The 20,660-nt window shown below is 43.7% G+C and overlaps 1 protein-coding gene across 6 annotated transcripts in view; it reads right to left on the bottom strand.

Moving 5' to 3' along the window:
• Positions 1-1,191: 1,191 nt before the first annotated feature.
• AGBL2 (AGBL carboxypeptidase 2) overlaps positions 1,192-20,660 on the bottom strand; it is a 46,494-nt gene continuing 27,025 nt past the window's right edge. For 2 of the 6 annotated variants that reach the window (XM_086677418.1, XM_086677419.1), the window contains 9 exons: positions 19,586-19,742; positions 15,060-15,186; positions 14,363-14,463; positions 13,196-13,326; positions 9,655-9,721; positions 7,502-7,627; positions 6,902-7,021; positions 3,453-3,539; positions 1,192-1,923 (listed from right to left, as the gene is read on the bottom strand). In XM_086677418.1, the coding sequence (XP_086533544.1) occupies positions 1,750-1,923; positions 3,453-3,539; positions 6,902-7,021; positions 7,502-7,627; positions 9,655-9,721; positions 13,196-13,326; positions 14,363-14,463; positions 15,060-15,186; positions 19,586-19,742 (1,090 nt within the window). In that variant the 3' untranslated portion in view covers positions 1,192-1,749. Of the gene's footprint in view, positions 2,264-3,447; positions 3,540-6,901; positions 7,022-7,501; positions 7,628-9,654; positions 9,722-13,195; positions 13,327-14,362; positions 14,464-15,059; positions 15,187-19,585; positions 19,743-20,660 lie in introns of those variants that run through there. The other 4 variants (XM_086677421.1, XM_086677420.1, XM_086677422.1 and 1 more) reach the window with 4 other exon arrangements.

The raw sequence follows: 20,660 nt of genomic DNA, 5'->3' as shown, positions 1-20,660 counted from the left end.
AACCAAACAAACAAATGAAAAAGAGCTCGAGCAGATTCCCTTTAAAAAGACTCACATAGGGACACCTGGGTGGCTCAGTCGGTTTAGCGTCCAACTCAATTTCAGCTCAGGTCATGATCTCACGCTTGTAAGATCAAACCCCACGTTGGGCTCCATGCTGCTAGTGTGGAGCCTGCTTGATATTCTCTCTCTCCTCTCTCTCTGCCCCTCCTCTGTTCATGTGCGCATGCTCTCTCTCAAAATATTAAAAAAAATTTTTTAAATGACACACCGTGTATGTGGAGGGTGGAAGGGTGGGTAATATAGGGGAACTCTCCGTACTGTCTCCTCAGTTTCTCTGTAAATCTAAAACTGTTCTCGGGGCGCCTGGGTGGCGCAGTCGGTTAAGCGTCCGACTTCAGCCAGGTCACGATCTCGCAGTTTGTGAGTTCGAGCCCCGCGTCGGCTCTGGGCTGATGGCTCGGAGCCTGGAGCCTGTTTCCGATTCTGTGTCTCCCTCTCTCTCTGCCCCTCCCCCGTTCATGCTCTGTCTCTCTCTGTCCCAAAAATAAATAAAAAACGTTGAAAAAAAAAATTTTAAAACTGTTCTCAAAATAAAGTCTATTAATTTTATTTATTTATTATTTATAATTTTTTTTAATGTTTATTTATTTTTAAGAGACGGAGAGACAGAGTATGAGTGGGGAAGGGTCAGAGAGAGAGAGGGAGATACAGAGTCCGAAGCAGGCTCCAGGCTCAGAGCTGCCAGCACAGACCCCGACGTGGGGCACGAACCCACCAGCTGCGAGATCATGACCTGAACCAAAGTCAGATACCCAACCGACTGAGCCACCCAGGCTCCCCAAGTCTATTAATTTTTTTAAAAGGCACAGATACTGGAATTGTAATAGAATTTGTGTTGCCATGTGGTCCTAATCATTAGTCATCCAGGTAGGGGTGGAGGCTGAAGGAGTTTACAGGCGATCGTGAAAAACACACCAGGAAACTTTCAATCCAATGTGACAGGAAGAGGGGAAAGTCAGAGCAGGAGGCCTGGCATGAGCCAGAGTGGACCTTCTTCAACACGACTCCAGCCTGTTAACATGACAGGCTATAGTCCGCTGACTGTGCTCGGTGCTCACGAGAGATCTACAATATGAAACACCTGTTCACTTAAGATTATGCAGTCGATCAATCAAAGGAAACAACTGGTTAGAGAGAAAGAATTTTAATCAATGGGTTAAAAAACATACGTAACCGTGTTGAACATAATATATGTAAGACTAAACTGGCGAATACACGAATTGTTCTCTCTGTGTGGTATGAGCCAATGAGCCACCATGAGCCAATCTGATAATCACAGTCTGACCATTCATTGCCAGAAAGCTTTGACGCAAGACTTTTTAAACACAGCACACTCCCAGAATAGGTTTAAAACAGAATTTGAGCTCTTAAAGTTAATTTGCACATAATTTTAGAAAGACTATCTATTGGTTAGAATGAGGTATATCTGTGCTGTGGGTTCATGAACACACACCTCAATTTCTGATAAAGGAAGCTTTTGTATACATCATAATATAATTTCGCTTTATGAAAAAAACCTGATTCGTGAGGTATGAGTCCTGAGGGCATGCATGCAATGTAAGCACACAGCGCAAGGTCAGTGCACCATGAGCACACAACGCAGTGTACCCCAAGTCACACAACTCCCCTCATTACAAAACATGTCTAGCCCCACTGCCAATGACGCTCCTGTGTGGCCAAGGCCCCCTATGGGTACGTGTATATGTGCAAGGAGGGGTAAACCGTCATGGCGGCGCGGCCTCTCTTTGTGGCAGGATATCTGTTCCTGGACCAGTGTGACTTCATATCTGCAGCTGGCTCTTGGCTGGAGTTTGTGCTTCTCTTGGGAGAGCACGACACTGTGGGTCTTGGCTTCTCCGTCTGGGCAAACAAGATATAAAAGTTGAATCACTTTATGTTGCGATTTCTGAAGTCATAGTTAGGGTTGGGGTTGGTTTTACCAGGAGTTAGTGAGAAGTATTTGCGTTTCTCCCCAAATGCCGAAGTATAGTCATTGATGTTGTTCCAGAGCACAGAGGAATCAAGCATTTGCCCTAATCCTTCAGAGAGCCGAAGAAGGGTTGGTCCGTGGGCAATATTTTAATTGCCCTGAGTTCAACGACTACATTTCATAAGCTGTCTAGAGACATTACACAGAGGGAAGAACTTGGTCTTTCAAGGTGGAGGCTGCCCCATTGTTTTCACTTCTGCTTACCTATACCTGCAAGTTAAACGCCCATGTTAGAGAAACGTTCCACCAGAAATTGTAAGAAAAGGAAGGTAGAGGTCTGGATGGCATTCACCCGCCACTCTGGGTTTAACTGAATCCCCCGTTAGGTGTTATTGCCCAATTAGCAGGTTTCAGCTGTGGGATACGGTGTGAGCAACCTGGCGACGTCCTGAGCGAATGCTGAAGACGAGAGGGGGCAGTTCGTGGCTCATCTGCCTGTCAGGACCGAAATCCTCTCTGATTTGAATTCCCCTGTACCTCTCTTCCCACTGCTGTCCCGGTTCTGTTAGGCCACGGGGGTTGGACTTCATCCTCCCGGAGGATGGCGGACTGAAGGGAGGGATTATGTCTTACAGTCCTCAAGGGGCCCTGCCCCTCGTAGACTCTCCATAAGATACTGATGGCTACCCGGGAGCGCCAACCTGAGAAGTCCCGAACAGCAGCCTTGGGAAGCCAGCAGGGACGTCACCCTGGGAGAGCCGTCCATTCTCTCTAGTTTGCCCACGTTACTCCAGCGGTGCTCACGCTGTTCGCCGCGGGCACACGTGAGCAGCACCCGCCCAGAGACATACCCAGAGCTCTCAGCTTACTAGCTGTTTCTCCACTTCTTTTTCCTCCTTCTCAGGAAGGAATATGCCAGTGCAAATGAGCAAGAGAGATGTTATTAGGGGATAACGATGAACTCGTTCTTAGTCCTTTTAAAAAGGAAACCATTCACAATCCTCGGTATCGAACGATCACTGGTAACACTGGCCGGGAGCACCTCACGACTGAGACTGAGGGCGGCGCCCGGGGTTTGTTGTTACCATCTCCTAGGGCTGAGAACCAATGCGTTATTCACTATCGCTGTTTCACCTGAAATGCCGCCATGGAGTTACAAAATAATAGCCGCCGAACGAATGTTTGCTGAAATAAAACTAAATTCTCCACGGCAAGCTTTGAGCTCTAGGGGGGGATTCCTCCTATCCTGGGGTGCCTCGTGGGCTGCGCCCCCTGGTGGCCAGGGGCTCTGTAGCTGCGCAGGGGGCAAAACGCCTCAGCCGTGCCCCGAGCAGCACCAACCCTAGGAGGTGAACTGTGCACCATGGATCACCACCCCCCCGGATCACACAAGGCACTTGAAAACCAGGTCAAATTAATTGCTGGCGTATAGGTGTGTATATATAGATTAGTGACATACCTGCATTCTCTCTTTACTCTTAGTCAGAATCGAGGTCATTTTTGATGGGTCCAGCGAGGTGCCCTTGTCTCTTCCATGTAACTGTAACTGAAATAGATGAGCACTTTCTCACTACATTTTCCACTTGCACGAATGTGATTATATAGAATATACATTGGGTGGCATTTAAAATTTTTTTTCTAATGTTTATTTATTTTTGAGAGAGAGAGAGAGAGCAGAGCAGGGGAGGGGCAGAGAGAGAGGGGGAGAGGGTCTTAAGCATGCTCCACACTGTCAGCACAGAGCCCAATGTAGGGCTCGAACCCACAAACCGTGAGATCATGATCTGAGCTGAAATCAAGTCAGATGTTCAACCAACTGAACCACCCAGGCGCCCCTACATTGAGTGTATTCTATTTTTCTATTCACACATTTTTCTATTCACACATGTTAATTCATTACAATGCTGTAACACGGAAAGAGAGTCAAGACACAAATGAACAGTAATTCAAAGAAAAGAAGGAAACTACTTATTTATGGACTGCCTACCAGATGCCAGGCATTTTACACAGTTTCACATCTCCTTTTCTCAACATTTATGATGTGGAGATTATTACTCCAATATTTTAGAGGCAGAAACTGAGTCCCAGGGTGGTTCAGTAACTCAAGGAAAGTGACAGTAAGGCTGGAATTTGAACTCAAGAGGAACTTGAAAGCTGGGATCTTGCCACTGTCACACCAGACACCACATTGCCCTCCATGCCTAACAGAGCCAGCTCGGTGGGGGTTCTTTGGTGTGACAGAGTGAGACCTCATTATGTCACTGTTAAACACAGGGTAGCATTCTGCAGGAAAAGGGCCTATTTTGCACCTTGTCTACTAAGAGTTGTATACTATTATACGAAAACTTATTTATTTTTAAAAATTTTAAACGTTTAGGGGCGCCTGGGTGGCGCAGTCGGTTAAGCGTCCGACTTCAGCCAGGTCACGATCTCGCGGTCCGGGAGTTCGAGCCCCGCGTCGGGCTCTGGGCTGATGGCTCAGAGCCTGGAGCCTGTTTCCGATTCTGTGTCTCCCTCTCTCTCTGCCCCTCCCCCGTTCATGCTCTGTCTCTCTCTGTCCCAAAAATAAATAAACGTTGAAAAAAAAAAAAAATTTAAAAAAAAAAAAAAAAAAAATTTTTAAACGTTTATTTATTTTGCGAGAGAGCATTTGTGTGAGCAGGAGAGGAACAGAGAGAAGGGGAGAGAGAGAGAGACTCCCAAGCAGGTTCTGCATTGTCAGCGCTGAGCCCCACACAGGGCTCCATCTCACCAATTATGAAATCATGACTTGAGCTGAAATCAAGAGTCAGATGCTCAACTGACTGAGCCACCCAGGCAGCCCTTATTTTTTTATTTTTACTTTTTTTAAAGTTTATTACTTAAGTAATCCCTATACCCAACGTGGGGCTTAAACTCATGATACCAAGATCAAGAGTTGCATGCTCTTCTGACTGAGCCAGGCAAGCACCCCACCAAAACTTGTTTTTATACATCAAAAACACAAATTTTTTTTTTAAATTTTTTTCAACATTTATTCATTTTTGAGAGTGAGAGAGACAGAGCATGAGTGGGGGAGGGGCAGAGAGAGAGGGAGACACAAAATCCAAAGCAGGCTCCAGGCTCCGAGCTGTCAGCACAGGGCCTGACGTGGGTCTCGAACTCACCGACCGCGAGATCATGACCCGAGCTGAAGTCGGACGCTCAACCGACTGAACCACCCAGGCGCTTCCCCAAAAACACAAGTATTTTATAGGTACATAATTCCAAAGTACTAAAAAAATGATTGGGTGCCTTTCCTCTGTGCTCCTTCTGCATCCTACTCTGTGATGTAATTTCCTGCTTCTTTGTTAAAATCCCCAGTAGACTCTAAGGTCCCTAAGGCAGAGATGGTGTTTTGTTCGATGTTGCATTCCCAGCACACAGGAGAGCGTGTGGCGTGTGGTGGTCACACAGTACAATTTGTTGACTGCAGGGGTGGACAGATGATGAAACCACCTGTTCTTATGCTCTGGGTAAAAAAATCACAAACCACCAATATCTGTCGTCAGACTTCAGTGGTGTCTACTCCAAAGCAGTGTCAATGTCCCCACTGATTTTAATGTTTCCCTGCTCCTGGTGGCATTGACAGGGAAGAGTGACATAGGGGGCTATTGTATTCTTCAGCCTGTGGGACAGATGTGCTAATTGGAAAAATCAGAGAATCTACAACAAAGAGTCAAAGATGGAACAGAATAGAGAGCTCAGAAATAAACTCATGAATATATGGTGCATTAATTTTTTACAAAAGAGCCAAGCATTTACAACAGGGAAAAATGGTCTCTTCAATAAACAGTATTGGAAAAACTAAATGTCCACATGCAAAATAATGAAACTGTACCCCTATCTTGTATCATACACGAAAGTCAACTCAAAATGGGTTAGAGTTATACTTAAGACCTGCAACCATCAAACTCCTAGAAGAAAACACAGGAGGTAGGCTCCTTGACAATGGTTTAGGCAATGACTTTTTGGATTTGATCCCCAAAGCAAAAATAAACAAGTGGGACTAGAGCAAACTAAAAAGCTTCTGCACGGCAAATCATCAATAAAATCAGAAGGCAGGGGCACCTGGCTGGCTCAATCCGTAGAGCATGTGAACCTTGATCTCAGTGTTGTGAGTTTAAACTCTATGTTGGGGGTAGAGATTACTTAAAAAAATTTTTTTGAACCTAAAAAAAAAAAAACAAAATCAGAAGGAAACCTATGGAATAAGAAAATATTTGCAAATAATATTATTCAGTCTTAAAAAAGAAGGAAATCCTGCCATCTGTGACAACATGGATGAAATTAGAGGGCATCGTGCTGAGTGAAATAAGCCAGACAGAAAAAGACAAATACTGCCTGGTATCACTTATGTGTGGAACTGGAAAAAAAAAAAGGTCAAACTCATAGAAACAGAGAGTAGATTGGTGGTTGCTGGGGAGTGGAGGGAACAGGCAGAAGATGGTAAAAGACCATAAACTTTCAGTTATTAAAGAAAAAAAATGGTAACTATGTGAAGTGGTGGGAACTCAGTGGTGGGAACCTTCTCACAGTGTGTACAGATATCAAATATCACATTGTACACTTTAAATATATTACCCCCCAAAAGTGTTTTTTTAACGTTTATTTATTTTGAGAGCAAGCAAGAGAGAGACAGAGTGGGAAAGGGGCAGAGAGAGAGAGAAGGAGAGAGAATCCCAAGCAGGCTCCCCACTGTGAGCCCAGAGCCCCACTCGGGGCTCAATCTCATGAACTGTGAGTTCATGACTTAAGCCAAAATCAAGAGTCAGGCGTTTAACCAAATGGGCCACTCAGGCGCTCTGTGTAGGAGTTAAAAGTTTTGACACATTCTCCATGTGGAAGTTAAAAAAAAAAAAAAAAAAAAAGGTCAGGCAAAACTACTACCTCATTCAACCTCGGTTTTTCATTTCTCATCGCTGAAGAACTGGCATTCTCTGAATTTCTGAAAAAGGTAGGCTGTTTTTGCAGGGTAGAAGAAGCAAACCCTGCCCTTTCCTGGAAGGACTGAGTGCAAAGAGAATATTTTTCAATTGATCCATTGCAATTAATCTACTTATAATTGACCCAATCCACCCAACAGTAAAATGCCCACATCGGAAAGCATTTTCATCTTTAGGAAACAGTGGCCGCTGGGAGAAGACTGGGAAGGAGCCAGCCTGGACGAGGCCTGACACCTCGGCCACGCAGCAATCCTGGGCTAGCTCCAGCCACCACTTCTCCAGCACCCCCGTTTCTTCTGGAAATCCAGACATGGCCAAAATCCAGACCAGAGTGCCATGGCAGAGGGTAGTGCAGGGGCCAGGGTGGAAATCTGCTCAGAGATGTCCAGAGGACCCATGGAAGAGCTCTGAATTCAAAATAGCTTCCCTCTACCCCATTCCCCATTCCCTTTCTGGTTGAGAGTAAACGTTAACCCCCTGTCCTGCTCCCACTCTGGAATTCTCTTTAACCAGACCACAGAAGTAGGCAACAGAGCCTTCTTACCAGGGCATCTTCTGTTAACTTTAACTCCTGCATCAAATTATTTTTCTGATACTGTTCATTTCGCTGTTTCCTAGTCTCAAGTGGCTTCTTTTTTTTCTTCTTATACATCTTCTTCTTTTGATTCAACTGTTGCAAAAAGCACAGAGAACCTAGTCGTTGAGGATTCCGGAGGAAATGACCACCTGCGTGCAGCACTCTTTTACACAACACTCAAGACAGGAGAGCTGCCCCGGGACATGGGCCCTCACGGTGCCCAACTGCTGCTGGCTCAGAGGATGAACAGTTCAGTTGCCTTGTTACCAGAGTCCACTCCCCATTTAACACCCCCAAATCCCACTATTGCAGGTATGCTGCCAAAGGGACACCTATATCAATATCCAAATATCTGTGCTTTACAATATGAAACCAGATTACTTATGGCAATAATGTCAGGTACAGACAATACTGATATTGGGTGTGTAGTTAAGAGTCAGTTTGGCTGTTACACAAGGTGGCTTTAATAATTAAGCAAGTGAAGCTCAGGACTGATTTTCCAGGGACCTGTTGAGTGGTGACGCTTATATTGATGTTGTAAATCCAGCTGAAAAAATTATAGGGTCCAGTCTGATTTGGCAGGTTCCATCTGACACAGCCTTAATCTCACCCTATGAGAGAGTTATTTCTTCTTCTTCCTTTTTTTTTTTTTCTTTTTGAGAGAGAGTGAGTAGGGAGTAGGATAAAGGGGCAGAGGGGGAGAGAGAGAGAATCTTAAGCAAGCAGATCCTAAGCTCAGTACGGAGCCTGATGTGGAGCTCAATCTCATGATCTTGGGATCATGACCGAGGCTGAAATCTAGAGATGGACACTCAACTGACTGAGCCACCCAGGCGCCTTGTATGATGGAGGTATTTATTAATGCAACTATGAAATTATGTGCATAATGAACCACAACAAATATATCATCTATGTAATAAGATCTGTGAATGAGATGGAGCAAAGAAAATTTAATATATGGAAATATAAAAAACTATCTAAAACTATATGAATAAAAAAACACTTTTTGGGGGCACCTGGTTAGCTTAATTGGTTAAGCATCTGACTCTTGATTTTGGCTCAGCTTATGATCTCACGGCTCATGGGATCAAGCCCCGACTCGGGCTCCAAGCTGACAGTGCAGACCCTGCGTGGGATTCTCTCCCTCCCCTTCTCTCTGCCCTTCTCCTGCTTATGTTCTTCCTCTCTCCTTCTCTCTCAAAATAAATAAAATAAACTTAAAAAAAAAAGAAACACTTTTTTTTTTTTTTTAAAGTATGGGTCTTTTTAACAACCTCTATCTCTTGAAATAGTTTTGTTTTTGTTTTTTTTAGGTAAACTCTACACCCAATATGGGGCTTGAACCCCAAGATCAAGAGACAACCCCTATCTCTTAAGATGTTTTCACTTATAGGGGCACCTGGGTGGCTCAGTTGGATAAATGTCCGACTTTGGCTCAAGTCATGATCTCATGGTTCGTAAGTTCAAACCCTATGTCGGGCTCTGTTCTGATGGCTTGGAGCCTGGAGCCCGCTTCCAATTCTGTGTATCCTCCTTTCTCTCTCTCTCTCTCTACCCCTCTCCCACTCGTACTCTGTCTCTCTCTCTCAAGAGTAAAAACAATTTAAAAAAAAAAAAGATGTTTTCCAGTTTTAAACTTTTTAAAAAATTTTGTTGACTTTGTAGTAAACATGGAGTCTTCACATTTTTTCCCCTAGATTTTTAAAAGGAAAGTTATTAAAAACAAATAAACAGGGGCGCCTGGGTGGCTCAGTTAGTTAAGCAACCGACTTTGGCTCAGGTCATGATTTCAAGATTCGTGAGTTTGAGCCCCACATCGGGCTTTCTGCTGACAGCTCAGAGCCTGGAGCCTGCTTTGGATTCTGTGTCTCCCTCTCTCTGCCCCTCCCTTGCTCTCTCTCTCTCTCTCAATCAAAAATAAATAAAACATTTAAATAAATAAATAAAAGGAAAGTGATAAAGGACAAAATGAAAGACTCCAGGGCAGGGTAACCAATAGATATAGAAAATCTATTTTCTATAGATTTTAGGACAGTTGGAAAATTCCACCAAATTATCCAGGAGACTGATGCTTTCCTTAAGGCTGCTACTTCCTGAGTGGAAGAGTCTGATAATCTTACCTCATCTGCTACGTTCAGTAGGTGAACAGGGAGACCATCTGAGAGGGAACTATCAGAACCACTGGTGCTGTTTCCAGAAGGAAAGAAGAAAGGGAGATGCCTGTTATTAATGTCTAGGACATATACATTTACCAGACTGGCAGCATGGGACTAGAATATCCAGTCCGCTATTTGCTCCCAGTGCCTGCATTTCGATGACCAGCAATTCCGGACAAGCACATTCATTCATTCATTCTGAACACCTACTACGTGCCAGGCAGGGCATCGAGCGCAGAGATGAGCGTGACCAAGCCCTTGGCACCAAGGAGTCTGTAATCCATGTGGCAAAGTAAGTACTGGCCAGGTGGGCAAAGCTGCCCATGGCAGTGACTGTGGGACGCTGTGCAGCTCTAGAGAATAACAGACTATGATTTGTTTGAAAGCGGGGCTCGTTTCATTCATTCCTGTCTGGCCAGGTCCAGTTCAGAGAGCAAGGAGCCTCCGGGTACTCTTTAAAACTGCATTGAATATATACATAAACATATTTGATAACAAGGAATCTGTAGGTCAGAGGCCAGGAATATTACTTTTATTATCTCAATTCCCACTTCAAAAGTTGTGGATGCAGGTCCAGACGGATCTGAAGTCTTCCCCCACAGAGGGCCAGCTCCCCCTTCCTTCAAGGGCTAGGATGAATGAGGACTTGGATTCTCCATCCCTGTGTCCTTTGTCATGTCCATTGTTTAAGCGTCCCATTATACATTCCCCTCTCCCGGGGTGTGCGTGGCCAGAAGCCAGAGCTGGGCTCTAGAACATGGCCTCCATGTACAAAAAAGTGTCTTAGGCACAAAACTCAGATCTCCTGGGAAAAGAGCATTTCAAACCATTCTTTTGCTCAGGCCTTTCATCCTGTTCATGCTCCACCTCCCTCCCTTCAGTCCACAATGAGGAACCCGACGGTAAGACAGCGGGAAGAACGCCCTCTCTTCTCAGATCTAATTCCCAATTCCCTGTTCTCAAAAGGCTTTTCTAGTCTGAGGAATAGCCTTTGAGGTCACTGGATAATAGTCTCTGAAGTCCCTTTTGGAGATAACGGAAAACTATTAATCAACGGGATAAAAACATTAGATGCGGCATGCCACGGAAAATGTTGAAAACCATGGACGTGCACACACAGGGCACACTCAAACTGGGCTTGGACACTCGCAGTCTGCTTTTCTGGGTAATGGTGAGAATGGAGAGGTGGAGACCCATGGAGGCCTGTGATAGCTGGCTTCCTGTTCAGATGCTGGCAAAATGGTTTCAATAATTCTTAACTAAATGTATCTTAACTAAATGTGTCCCTGCTAAGCCAGCTAGGATGCAGTCTCCCTGTTTCTGAGTGGACTGCCCCCGGGCTCGGTACCAACAGGTTGACATGCAGGGGCATTTTGTTTTTGAGGCTGAGATGAAGAGTGGTTCATGCAGTGGTCCTGGAGAGCAAGGCAAAGAATTCTGGAAGAGTGGAAGAGGCAACATGGTGAATGGGGCACACTGCCTGGCCTGATGGTCTGACTTGAGGTTCCTAAGGACACATTTGAGAGACCCAGCCAGCAGAACTGCTTTAGGGCCCAGATGTCAACTCTATGTCCACATAGAGCAGGAAAGAGAGCCTTCGACTGTCCACCACAGTCTACAGCGCAGCCTCTGTCATGTCCAGCCCAGAAATCTTCTGACTGAGGGCAGCTGGGATGGGTATGAGGCACCCTGGCCAGTAAGCTGGAGTAGAAGGTGTTCCTGCCCACCTGTCAGATACTCACCCACCTGGTAGGCTTCCTAAAATAGTTGAAGAGATTATGAGTGTGGGGCTGAGACCTTACAAACTAAATTAATTCAACAAATATTTATTGAGCTCTCCCTATGTGCCGGGTACTCTGCACATGAGATACAGAGGTGAACAAAATAAAGATCTCTGACCTTGTGGGACCTACATCCAGCAGGAGGAAACAGATAATACATAATAAACACAATAGAGATGTAAATGACCTAAGACAGACAGAAGGTGATAACACGCTATGGAAAAAAAGTAGAGTACCTCAGGGGGATAGGGAATAGTGGCAGGAGGGCAAAGGCAGGGGAGCAAGTGGCAGTATTAGAGTAATGAGGGTAGGCCACATTGACAAATTTTACATTTAAACAAAGACTTGAAGGAGGTGAAGGAATGAGCCATGTGGATATCTGCGGGAAGAGCATTCTAGGCGGCTGGGACAGCTAGAGTAAAGGCCCTGGGGCAGAAGAGGGCCTGGCAAGTCTGAAGAAGAATGAGGCCAGTGTAGCCATAGAGAGAGGTGTGTGAAAGGGTGAGGGTGGAGGTTATAAGGTGTCAGGTGGCTAGATCCTATAGCCTGTCAGCCATTGTAGGGTCCTGGTCTTTCTACCTCATTTGCTGGATTCTCCCTATCTTTGTGACCTGTGCACTGTGTACCCTGCTTAGACTTGGACCTCCTATTTACTCGAGCTGCACGTACTCCCTTGGAATCTCACCTAGTCTTAAGGTTTAAACATCATCTATCCAATGATGACTCTATTTGACCTCTCCAGCGAACTACACACTCATATATTCAACTGCCTATTTAATATCTCCATTTAGATGCCTAATAGACGTCTCAGACTGAACATGCCCAACACTAGCCTCCTGACCTTCACCGCTCCCCTAACCTTCTCCACCACCTTAATCTTTCCCATCTCACTTAAAAGGCAACTCCATCCAATCAATTATGGACTCATTCTCTTTCTTTCATGCTCCATATCTCATCCATAAGAAAATCCGAATGTTTGAAACTTCAAAATATATCCAGAATCCAACCAATTCATACACCCCCAACCACTACAACTACTCATGTCTAGACCACCACCTGCATTTACCTGTATTATTGCAAGAGCCTCCAAATGCACGTCCCTGCTTACACCTTTCCTCTCTACAATCTATTTTCCACATAGCAGCCAGGGTATTCCTACTGAAACTAAAACCCAAGTCAGAACATGACACTTCTCTATTTAAAACTTTCCAAAAGCTTTCCGTCTCCCTTGGAGTAAAAGACAAAGGCTTTACAACTGCCTCAAGGCCCTACACGCATGGCCTGCCCATCTCCCTAACCTAGAAAAGATGCTGTCAAAGAGCAGGCACTCAATACGTAGTTGGTGAAGAAATGATATATATTTAAGTGTGCTACGATTTATTCAATATTTTGCACCTTTGGCTCAACCAACAAAACAACAGAGCAAACGAAAACAATAAAAAAATAGAACTTGTCTGGTTTTTCCTTGTGGTTTTTTTTTTTTTTTTTTTGAGGGAGAGAGTGAGTGCTCTCGTACATAGGAGGGGCAGAGAGAGAGAGAGAGAGAGAGAGAGAGAGAGAGGATCCCAAGCAGGCTCCCACGTGGTCAGTGTCAGCACGGAGCTCCAAACCAACAATTGTGAGATCATGACCTGAGCCAAAACCAAGAGCTGGCCATTTAACTGGCTGAGGCACTCCGGTGCCCCTCTCTGGTTTTTCTTTGAAATGAAATTTCATTTCATTACCTGGATTCAATGTCAGACAAGCAGATGTCACTCCAACTTCCTTCTAAATCCATATCTTGTCCAAGCTCATTGAATTTCTTATGGATTTCTTGTTGTAAGAGCTCTTTAAGCTCTGTTAGGCACTGCATGAACTGTGGAAATCAATAAAAGGACATTTTTGATTATTCACTTATTTATATGTCAAATATTTACTAAGCATATGCGGAAAGGCACTTTATTTATTGCTGGGGACATAAAGATGTGTGAGTGGTAACCTCTGCTTCTAAGGACATGTTAACATAGAAATTACATGAGCTGCAGTAAAAGTGTTTCTCGGGCAGAACATCAGTGAATTGTATGCTTTAGGTGCTTTTCCCTGGCTATGGACAATAACAAACTTCTTAAACAATTCAACGGTCTGATTTATTGTATTTTTGTGAATAGCAAGGAAGGAAACATTAGAATGGGGTTGTTCAGATTTTGGCTTATGGCAGATGTGATATAACAGGCCGTGTTGTGGCTGATTCTCCTTTAAATATTTTTTTATTAAAGGGGCGCCTGGGTGGCTCAGTTGGTTAAGTGTCCAACTCTCGATTTTGGCTTAGGTCATGATCTCACAGTTTGTGAGTTTGAGCCCCCAACGGGCTCTGTGCTGACAGCCTGGAGCCTGCTTGGGATTCTCTCTCTCCCTCTGACCCTCTCTCTCTCTCTCTCTCTCTCTCTCTCACACACACACACACACACAATAAGTAAATAAATATTAAAAATATATAAATAAATAAACTAAAAAAAGAAGTAAGAAGAGGAAAAAACTGAGGACACAGAAAAGGGAGGAGGTAATTAATAAGGCAAGACCTTAGGGAGGCCATGGATTGAGGGGCTGGTGGGTGCACAAAGGGCAGGGTTAGTTTCAGAGAAGGGGAAGAACTCCTGCTTTTCTGGAAAGCAAAATGAGGGAGAGGTGTGCTGAAGGAGGGTAGGCATGAAGGCTTCTATATTCTTGGTGAGTTATGAGGTTGCTATTTGTGGACAGTGTGCAGGCTGGGGGCTTTCTTTTACTGATTATAAAAACTTCAGAACGATATTAAGAGGAAAATAAAGACCACCTATAATCTCAGTAGGCTGACTTTGGACCCATGTGAAACTGATCACAGTAGCACCACCCCATTTCTTGAACCCCATTTTTACCTTGGTTCGGTCAGGATCACAGAAATCCAGAAGGGTGTCACAAACATGATAACCTAGAGACTTTAGATCCTCAGTAGTAAAGTGAGTATCTCTTTTATTGCCTGAAAAAAAAATCCATAAACATTTCTCATTAAATAATAAGCGAATGCAAATCTAATTTATGAATAGCTCCTTAGAAACGCCACCTCTGATTCTAGAATATTGTGCTTCTGGACAGGGTCTTTCTCCTTCTAGATCTGGTTTGGTTCAGAAGAATCTGACAATGAAAAAATTTCCAATCATGATGGCCATGATTACTGAAGTTTTACTCTGTGGTAGGCACTATGCCAAGGGCTTTACGTGCATTAAGTAGTACCTATAATGCAGGTACTATTTTTATTGCCAGTTAAAAAAAAAAAATGAGGTTCAAAGAGTAAATGAAGTAACTGAGCCAGGATTACACAACTTGGAAATGGAGAGGCAATTCGAACCCAGATCTGCCTGATTCCCCATCAAGTATTATATTTGGGGCTATACTGCCCCACCAAGTGTTATATTTTACACTCATATTTAGGTTAGTCAAATTTGGCATAAGGCGCAGTTAAGAAAACTCTCTAGGTCAATCATCTCCCCAACATTCAAAAGGACTTCCTGTCCTCAGAGCTTTGCTTGGCTCCCCCTTGTCATGCTGACCTATGATATACAAAAGAGAGCTTACCCAGTGTGGACCCCCCAAAGGTAGATTCCATGGTGTAGCTGTTCAGGATTCCCATCCGCCACATTACAACTCGTCCTGTTCCTTCTTTGCACTTTTGGACCTTAAAATTACAACTATGAAAAGAGAACTAAAGAGAAACCCAAATCCTCTGTTAATCATAAACTGGCAAATATAAGATGCCAATGACTCATATAAGAATGGTTTCCCTGGGGTCTATATGTTATTTCCTAAAGTATGTTCCATAAAATAGTAATAATTCTAAGGGATTACAGAGGAGAAAATTAGTGCTATGGTCATGTTGGTCAGGAGGATGAGGGGCTAACAAAATTACACAGTCTTCCTGTGCAGGACCTTTTTTTTTTATTTTGAGAGAGACAGAGAGAGCGTGAGTGGAGGAGGAGCAGAGAGAATGGGAGACAGAGAATCCCAAGCAGGCTCCACACTGCCAGCACAGAGCCCAACGTGGGGCCTGAACCCATGAAACCACGAGATCATGACCTGAGCAGAAACCTAGAGTCAGATGCTTAACCAACTGAGCCACCCAGGCACCCCCTCTCCCAAGCATTTCATTATTGTAGACTGTGAGTCTCCAAAGAGGAGAGAGTAAATTCTGTTCCTTATTGCCCGTGAACCCTTCCTTCCCTTCCCTACCTTTCCAGGGACATTTTGCAGGACTAGGGTTCTTTGAACTCCAGTTTGGGAATGCTGGCTTACTTTGGCATTCAAGACACTAGCCACATTTCTAAGATTTATTTTCTACTCCTCTGCAACTTGAGCCCTTGGATCCAGTTGGGTTTATCCTCTATATATGATCTGGGTATGCCTCACCCCTATAATCTGCCTAGAACTGTCTCACTTCCTCATACTTAATGTTCTTGGCTCGGAGTTCAATATCCTCCATTGTCCTTCATGACCACCCCAACCCTCTTTCCTTACTTGGAGTTTGTAATGTACACTTGGCACCTATCCTGACCTATCCTATCCTGCTGAAAATGCTTTACAGTGGGAAGGCATTTCACCACCTAGTGGTTTTTAAGTGGTGCACCCTGGAATCCAGGGGTTCTACTGAGGAGCCTCAAGCATTCCTGCCACAAAGACTGAAGGAGGCAGAATGGGCAAGGTTCCAAGCCTGCCATCCCCCTTTAATTAGCATAGCTCTGTTTTTAATTGTTTTAGATACTAGGTTCTGGATGTCATTTGTTTTTTAATTAAAAAACTTTTTAAAAAATGTTTTTATTTTATTTTTTGAGAGAGCATGAGTGGGGGAGGAGCAGAGAGAGAGGGGGACACAGAATTTGAAGCAAGCTCCAGGCTCCAAGCTGTTAGCACAGGGTCCGATGTGGGGCTTGAATCCATGAACCGCAAGATCATGACCTGAGTCCAAGTAAGACACTCAAGACTGAGCCACCCAGGCACCCCTAATTTTTTAAAAAATACTTATTTATTTAGAGAGAGAAAGACCAAGAGTGCAGGTGGGTGAGTGGCAGAGAGGTGGGGGGAGAGACAGAATCCCAAGCAGACTCTGAACTGTCAGCATGTAGCCCAACATGGGGCTCGAACCCAAAACCCAAGAGATCATGACCTGAGCTGAAATCAAGAGTCAGACACCTAACCAACTGAGCCATCCAGGTGCCCCTGGATGTCATTTATTTTATTTTATTTTTTCAACGTTTATTTATTTTTGGGACTGAGAGAGACAGAGCATGAACGGGGGAGGGGCAGAGAGAGAGGGAGACACAGAATCGGAAACAGGCTCCAGGCTCCGAGCCATCAGCCCAGAGCCTGACGCGGGGCTCGAACTCACGAACCGCGAGATCGTGACCTGGCTGAAGTCGGACGCTTAACCGACTGCGCCACCCAGGCGCCCCGGATGTCATTTATTTTTAATTAAAAAAACCATTTTTTTTTAACAAGACACATATTTGGATGCCATTTTATTTAAAGAGATCCCTAGCAAACACAGGAAGATTTTTTAAAAACAAAGAGAAAAGGAAGGAAGGAAGAAAAAAATGGAGGGAGAAAGAAAAGCTTCCTCTTTCTTTTTAATGTAAGAATAGTAGATATAAAATATTTGTCATATATCTTTATAGGAGAAAATGTGCACTATTATTTAAAAACTTTTCTAAATCCAACCTAATTTCTTCTTTCTTTTTGGTAAATGTTTATTTATTTGATGGGGCACCTGGGTGGCTCAGTTGGTTAAGTGACCGACTTCAGCTCAGGTCATGATCTTACAGTTAGTGAGTTCAAGGCCCAGATCGGGCTCTTGGCTGTCAGCATAGAACCTGCTTCAGATCCTCACTTTGCCCTCCCCGCTCCCTCTCTTTCTCTCAAAAATAAATAAACATTTGTTAAAGCAAGCGCACATGTGAGTGTGGGAGGGGCAAAGAGAGAAAGAGAATCCCAATCAGTGCAGAGCCTAACATGGGCTCAATCTCACAATTCATGAGATCACTACCTAAGCCGAAATCAAGAGTTGAGTACTTAACTGACTGAGCCACCCAGACGCCCCTAATTTCTTCTTTCTAATGAAATTACATTTTGTGGATCTATTTATGATGCTGAAAACCAATGTCTAAACCAATGCAGATCCTCTGTTTATGCCTAACTGTCAGAGCTGTTACTCAGCCAACTGGTAAAGACTTTTAAGTTGTTTTTATTAGCCATTTACTATCTTACAATTATTTGTAATCTTGTCTTATGTAAACTTTTCTGTGGAGACTCATATAATATTAGTATTTTGTGTATCATTCAATCCCTTCTATCACTGCCAAGCACAGGATTAAAGAGAATAAGTTACCTACTAAGAGTTTGAACTTGTGCCCAGGAAAAGCAGCCAGAGCAATTTTCAAAACTCATCTTCACTGAGGGGCGCCTGGGTGGCTCAGTCAGTTGAGCGTCCGACTTCAGCTTAGGTCATGATCCCACAGTTTGTGGGTTTGAGCCCCATGTGCTGACAGCTCAGAGCCTGGAGCCTGCTTGGGATTCTTTGCCTCTCTCTCTCTCTCTCTCTCTCTCTCTGCCCTCCCCTGCTTGTACTTTGTCTGTGTCTGTCTCTCAAAAATGAATAAACATTAAAAAATTTTTAAAAATATCATCTTTATTGAGATATAACTCACATGCTGTAAAATTCACACATTTAAGGTACACAATTCAAGGATGTAAGTATATTTACAGTTATGCAGCCATCACCACTCTCTGTTTAGAACATTTTCATTACCTCCAAAAAGAAACCCAGTACTTATTAGCAGTCAGGCCCCCCCCCCCCAACCGACTAATCACTACTTTCTGTTTCTACAGATCTGCCCCTTCTGAACATTTCATAGAATGGAATCACACAAAAATGTGGCCTTTTAGGTCTGGCTTCTTTCACGTAGCATGTTTCAAGATTCACCTATGTCTTAGCATATCAGCACCTCATTTTTTTATTGCTGAATAACATTACATTGTGTGGATATACTATATGTTATTTATCTTATTTTATCTTATTTATCTTATTTATTTGTGGATGTACACAGAGTAATTCTTAAAGCCACACCTTTCTAAATTCTTGAAGTACCTTTCCAAAGAAGATGTACAAATGGCCAATGGACACATAAAAAGATCCTCAACATCACACATCATCAGGGAAATGCAAATCAAAACCACAATGAGATATCACCTACACCCATCAGAATGGCTAGAATTAAAGACAAGAAATAACAAGGGTGGGTGTAGATGTGGAAAAGGAACCTTCATACACTGTTGGTGAGAATGTAAATTGGTGCAGCCACAGTGGAAAACAGTATGGAGGTTCCTCAAAAAGTTAAAAATAGAATTACCATATGACTCAGTAATTCCACTACTGGGTATTTACCCAGAGAAAACAAAAACACTAATTCAAAAAAGATATATATGTACCCATATATTTATGGCACCCATATGTTTATACCAAGGTATACATGTACCCATATGTTTATTGCACCCATATGTAATAGCCAAGATATGGAAACAACCCAAGTGTCTGTTAATAGATGAATGGATAAAGAAGATGTGGTATAGATACACAATGGAATATTACTCAGCCATAAAAAAGAATGAGATCTTGCCATTTGCAACAACAAGGATGGACCTAAAGGGTAAAATGCTATGTGAAATAGAGAAAGACAAGTACGATATGATTTCAACCATATGTGGAATTTAAAAAACAAAACAAAGAAAAAAGAGACAAAAAAGCAGAGTCCTAAGTACAGAGAACAAACTGGTGGTTGGCAGAGGGGAGGAGGGCAGGGGATGGGTGAAATAGATACAGCGGATTAAGGGTACACTTACGATGAACATTGAATAATGTAGAGAACTGTTGAATCATTATATTGTAAACGAAAACCAGAGTAAAGTCTTGAGGTCCAGGCTGCTGGGATTTACCCAAGATAATGAAAAGAAATGTGAAGTGGCAGATCAAACACTACATATAGGAAGCAGCGAACTCCTTTCCTCCTTAGACAATGGACGGAAGATTACCTTATGTGCTTACCTTGTGTGCTTACCTTATCTGGCGCATTTTTGCTTAACATTAAAGGAAAGACTCGCTCATGAAGCCAGTACTTGCGATCATTGTTATTACAGCCATACAAGAAGATATTATTCTTACGGCTGTGGCCATGGAAATCACAATACAAGAGAACCTCCCTTTCTTCAAGAAGTCTATTGAGAGGGGCAAACAAAAGATTTAGTGGACATCCAGATGCATGAAAATAATCAAGGATCTTTTACAGTCTCTTCCTTAAGTATGTCTGTTGCTACCTTCCCACTAAAGAAAATGCCAACCCCTTCAAAGGACCCTGTCCCCACCCTCGGCTACTGCTGTAAACATGACACCAGCACTCCTCACCCGTGCCAGTCAGAGGGACTTGAAATGAAAACACCCTGATGTGGAAAGGGGTGTTGGATAGGCCCTGTATAAGTTGACAAGGAAGTGGAGGAAATCAACTGAAAGAAAGCCCCCTCTGGGGGCAGACCTGGGGAAAGAGAAAGAGAAGGGAAGAGGCTGTAAGTGTAGGGATGAAAAAGAGAAACGAAGAAAGCCTGGGTCCCTGACTTTCCAGTACCGGTTCCTGTAAGGCTTAGCTCCTCTTTGTCTCCTCTTCACCCAGGACACCTCCTCAGTCTTCCATCATGGTCACCTTCTCCATGATCATAATGATAGGATGAAGAGGATGACAGTAATGCCACACACTTACAATGTGCTGAGCACTGTGCTAAACAGATGACAAGGGTCCTCATCTAATTCTCTTAAGTAACCACCCAAGGCAGGTAAGATTACCCTCCTCTACAGATGAGAAAGCTGAAGTGCAGAGAGGTGCAATCACATCCAAGGTCACAGAACCAGCCAGTAGTAACACCACGTCTCAAAGCCAGGCCTGTCTTGACTCCCAAGCACATGCCCTTAGCCATCTTGCCTGCCAGCCCAACACTCCCCCCACCCTCTCACACAGATAAGGTTAGAAGGTGTATGCATTCACATATCTTACCTGCTGTAGTTTGGCAGAGGGGAATACACAGAGTACCTTTAAGTAGTAGTTCCTTTAAGGTGGGTGCTATTACATCATAGCCTTCAATTGC

Source organism: Puma concolor, chromosome D1 (genome assembly GCF_028749965.1).
Source record: "Puma concolor isolate L17-30 chromosome D1, mPumCon1.1.hap2, whole genome shotgun sequence".
Lineage (NCBI taxonomy): Eukaryota > Metazoa > Chordata > Mammalia > Carnivora > Felidae > Puma > Puma concolor.
Note: the sequence above shows the minus strand (reverse complement) of the source record. Positions and strands in the feature narration are given on the sequence as shown.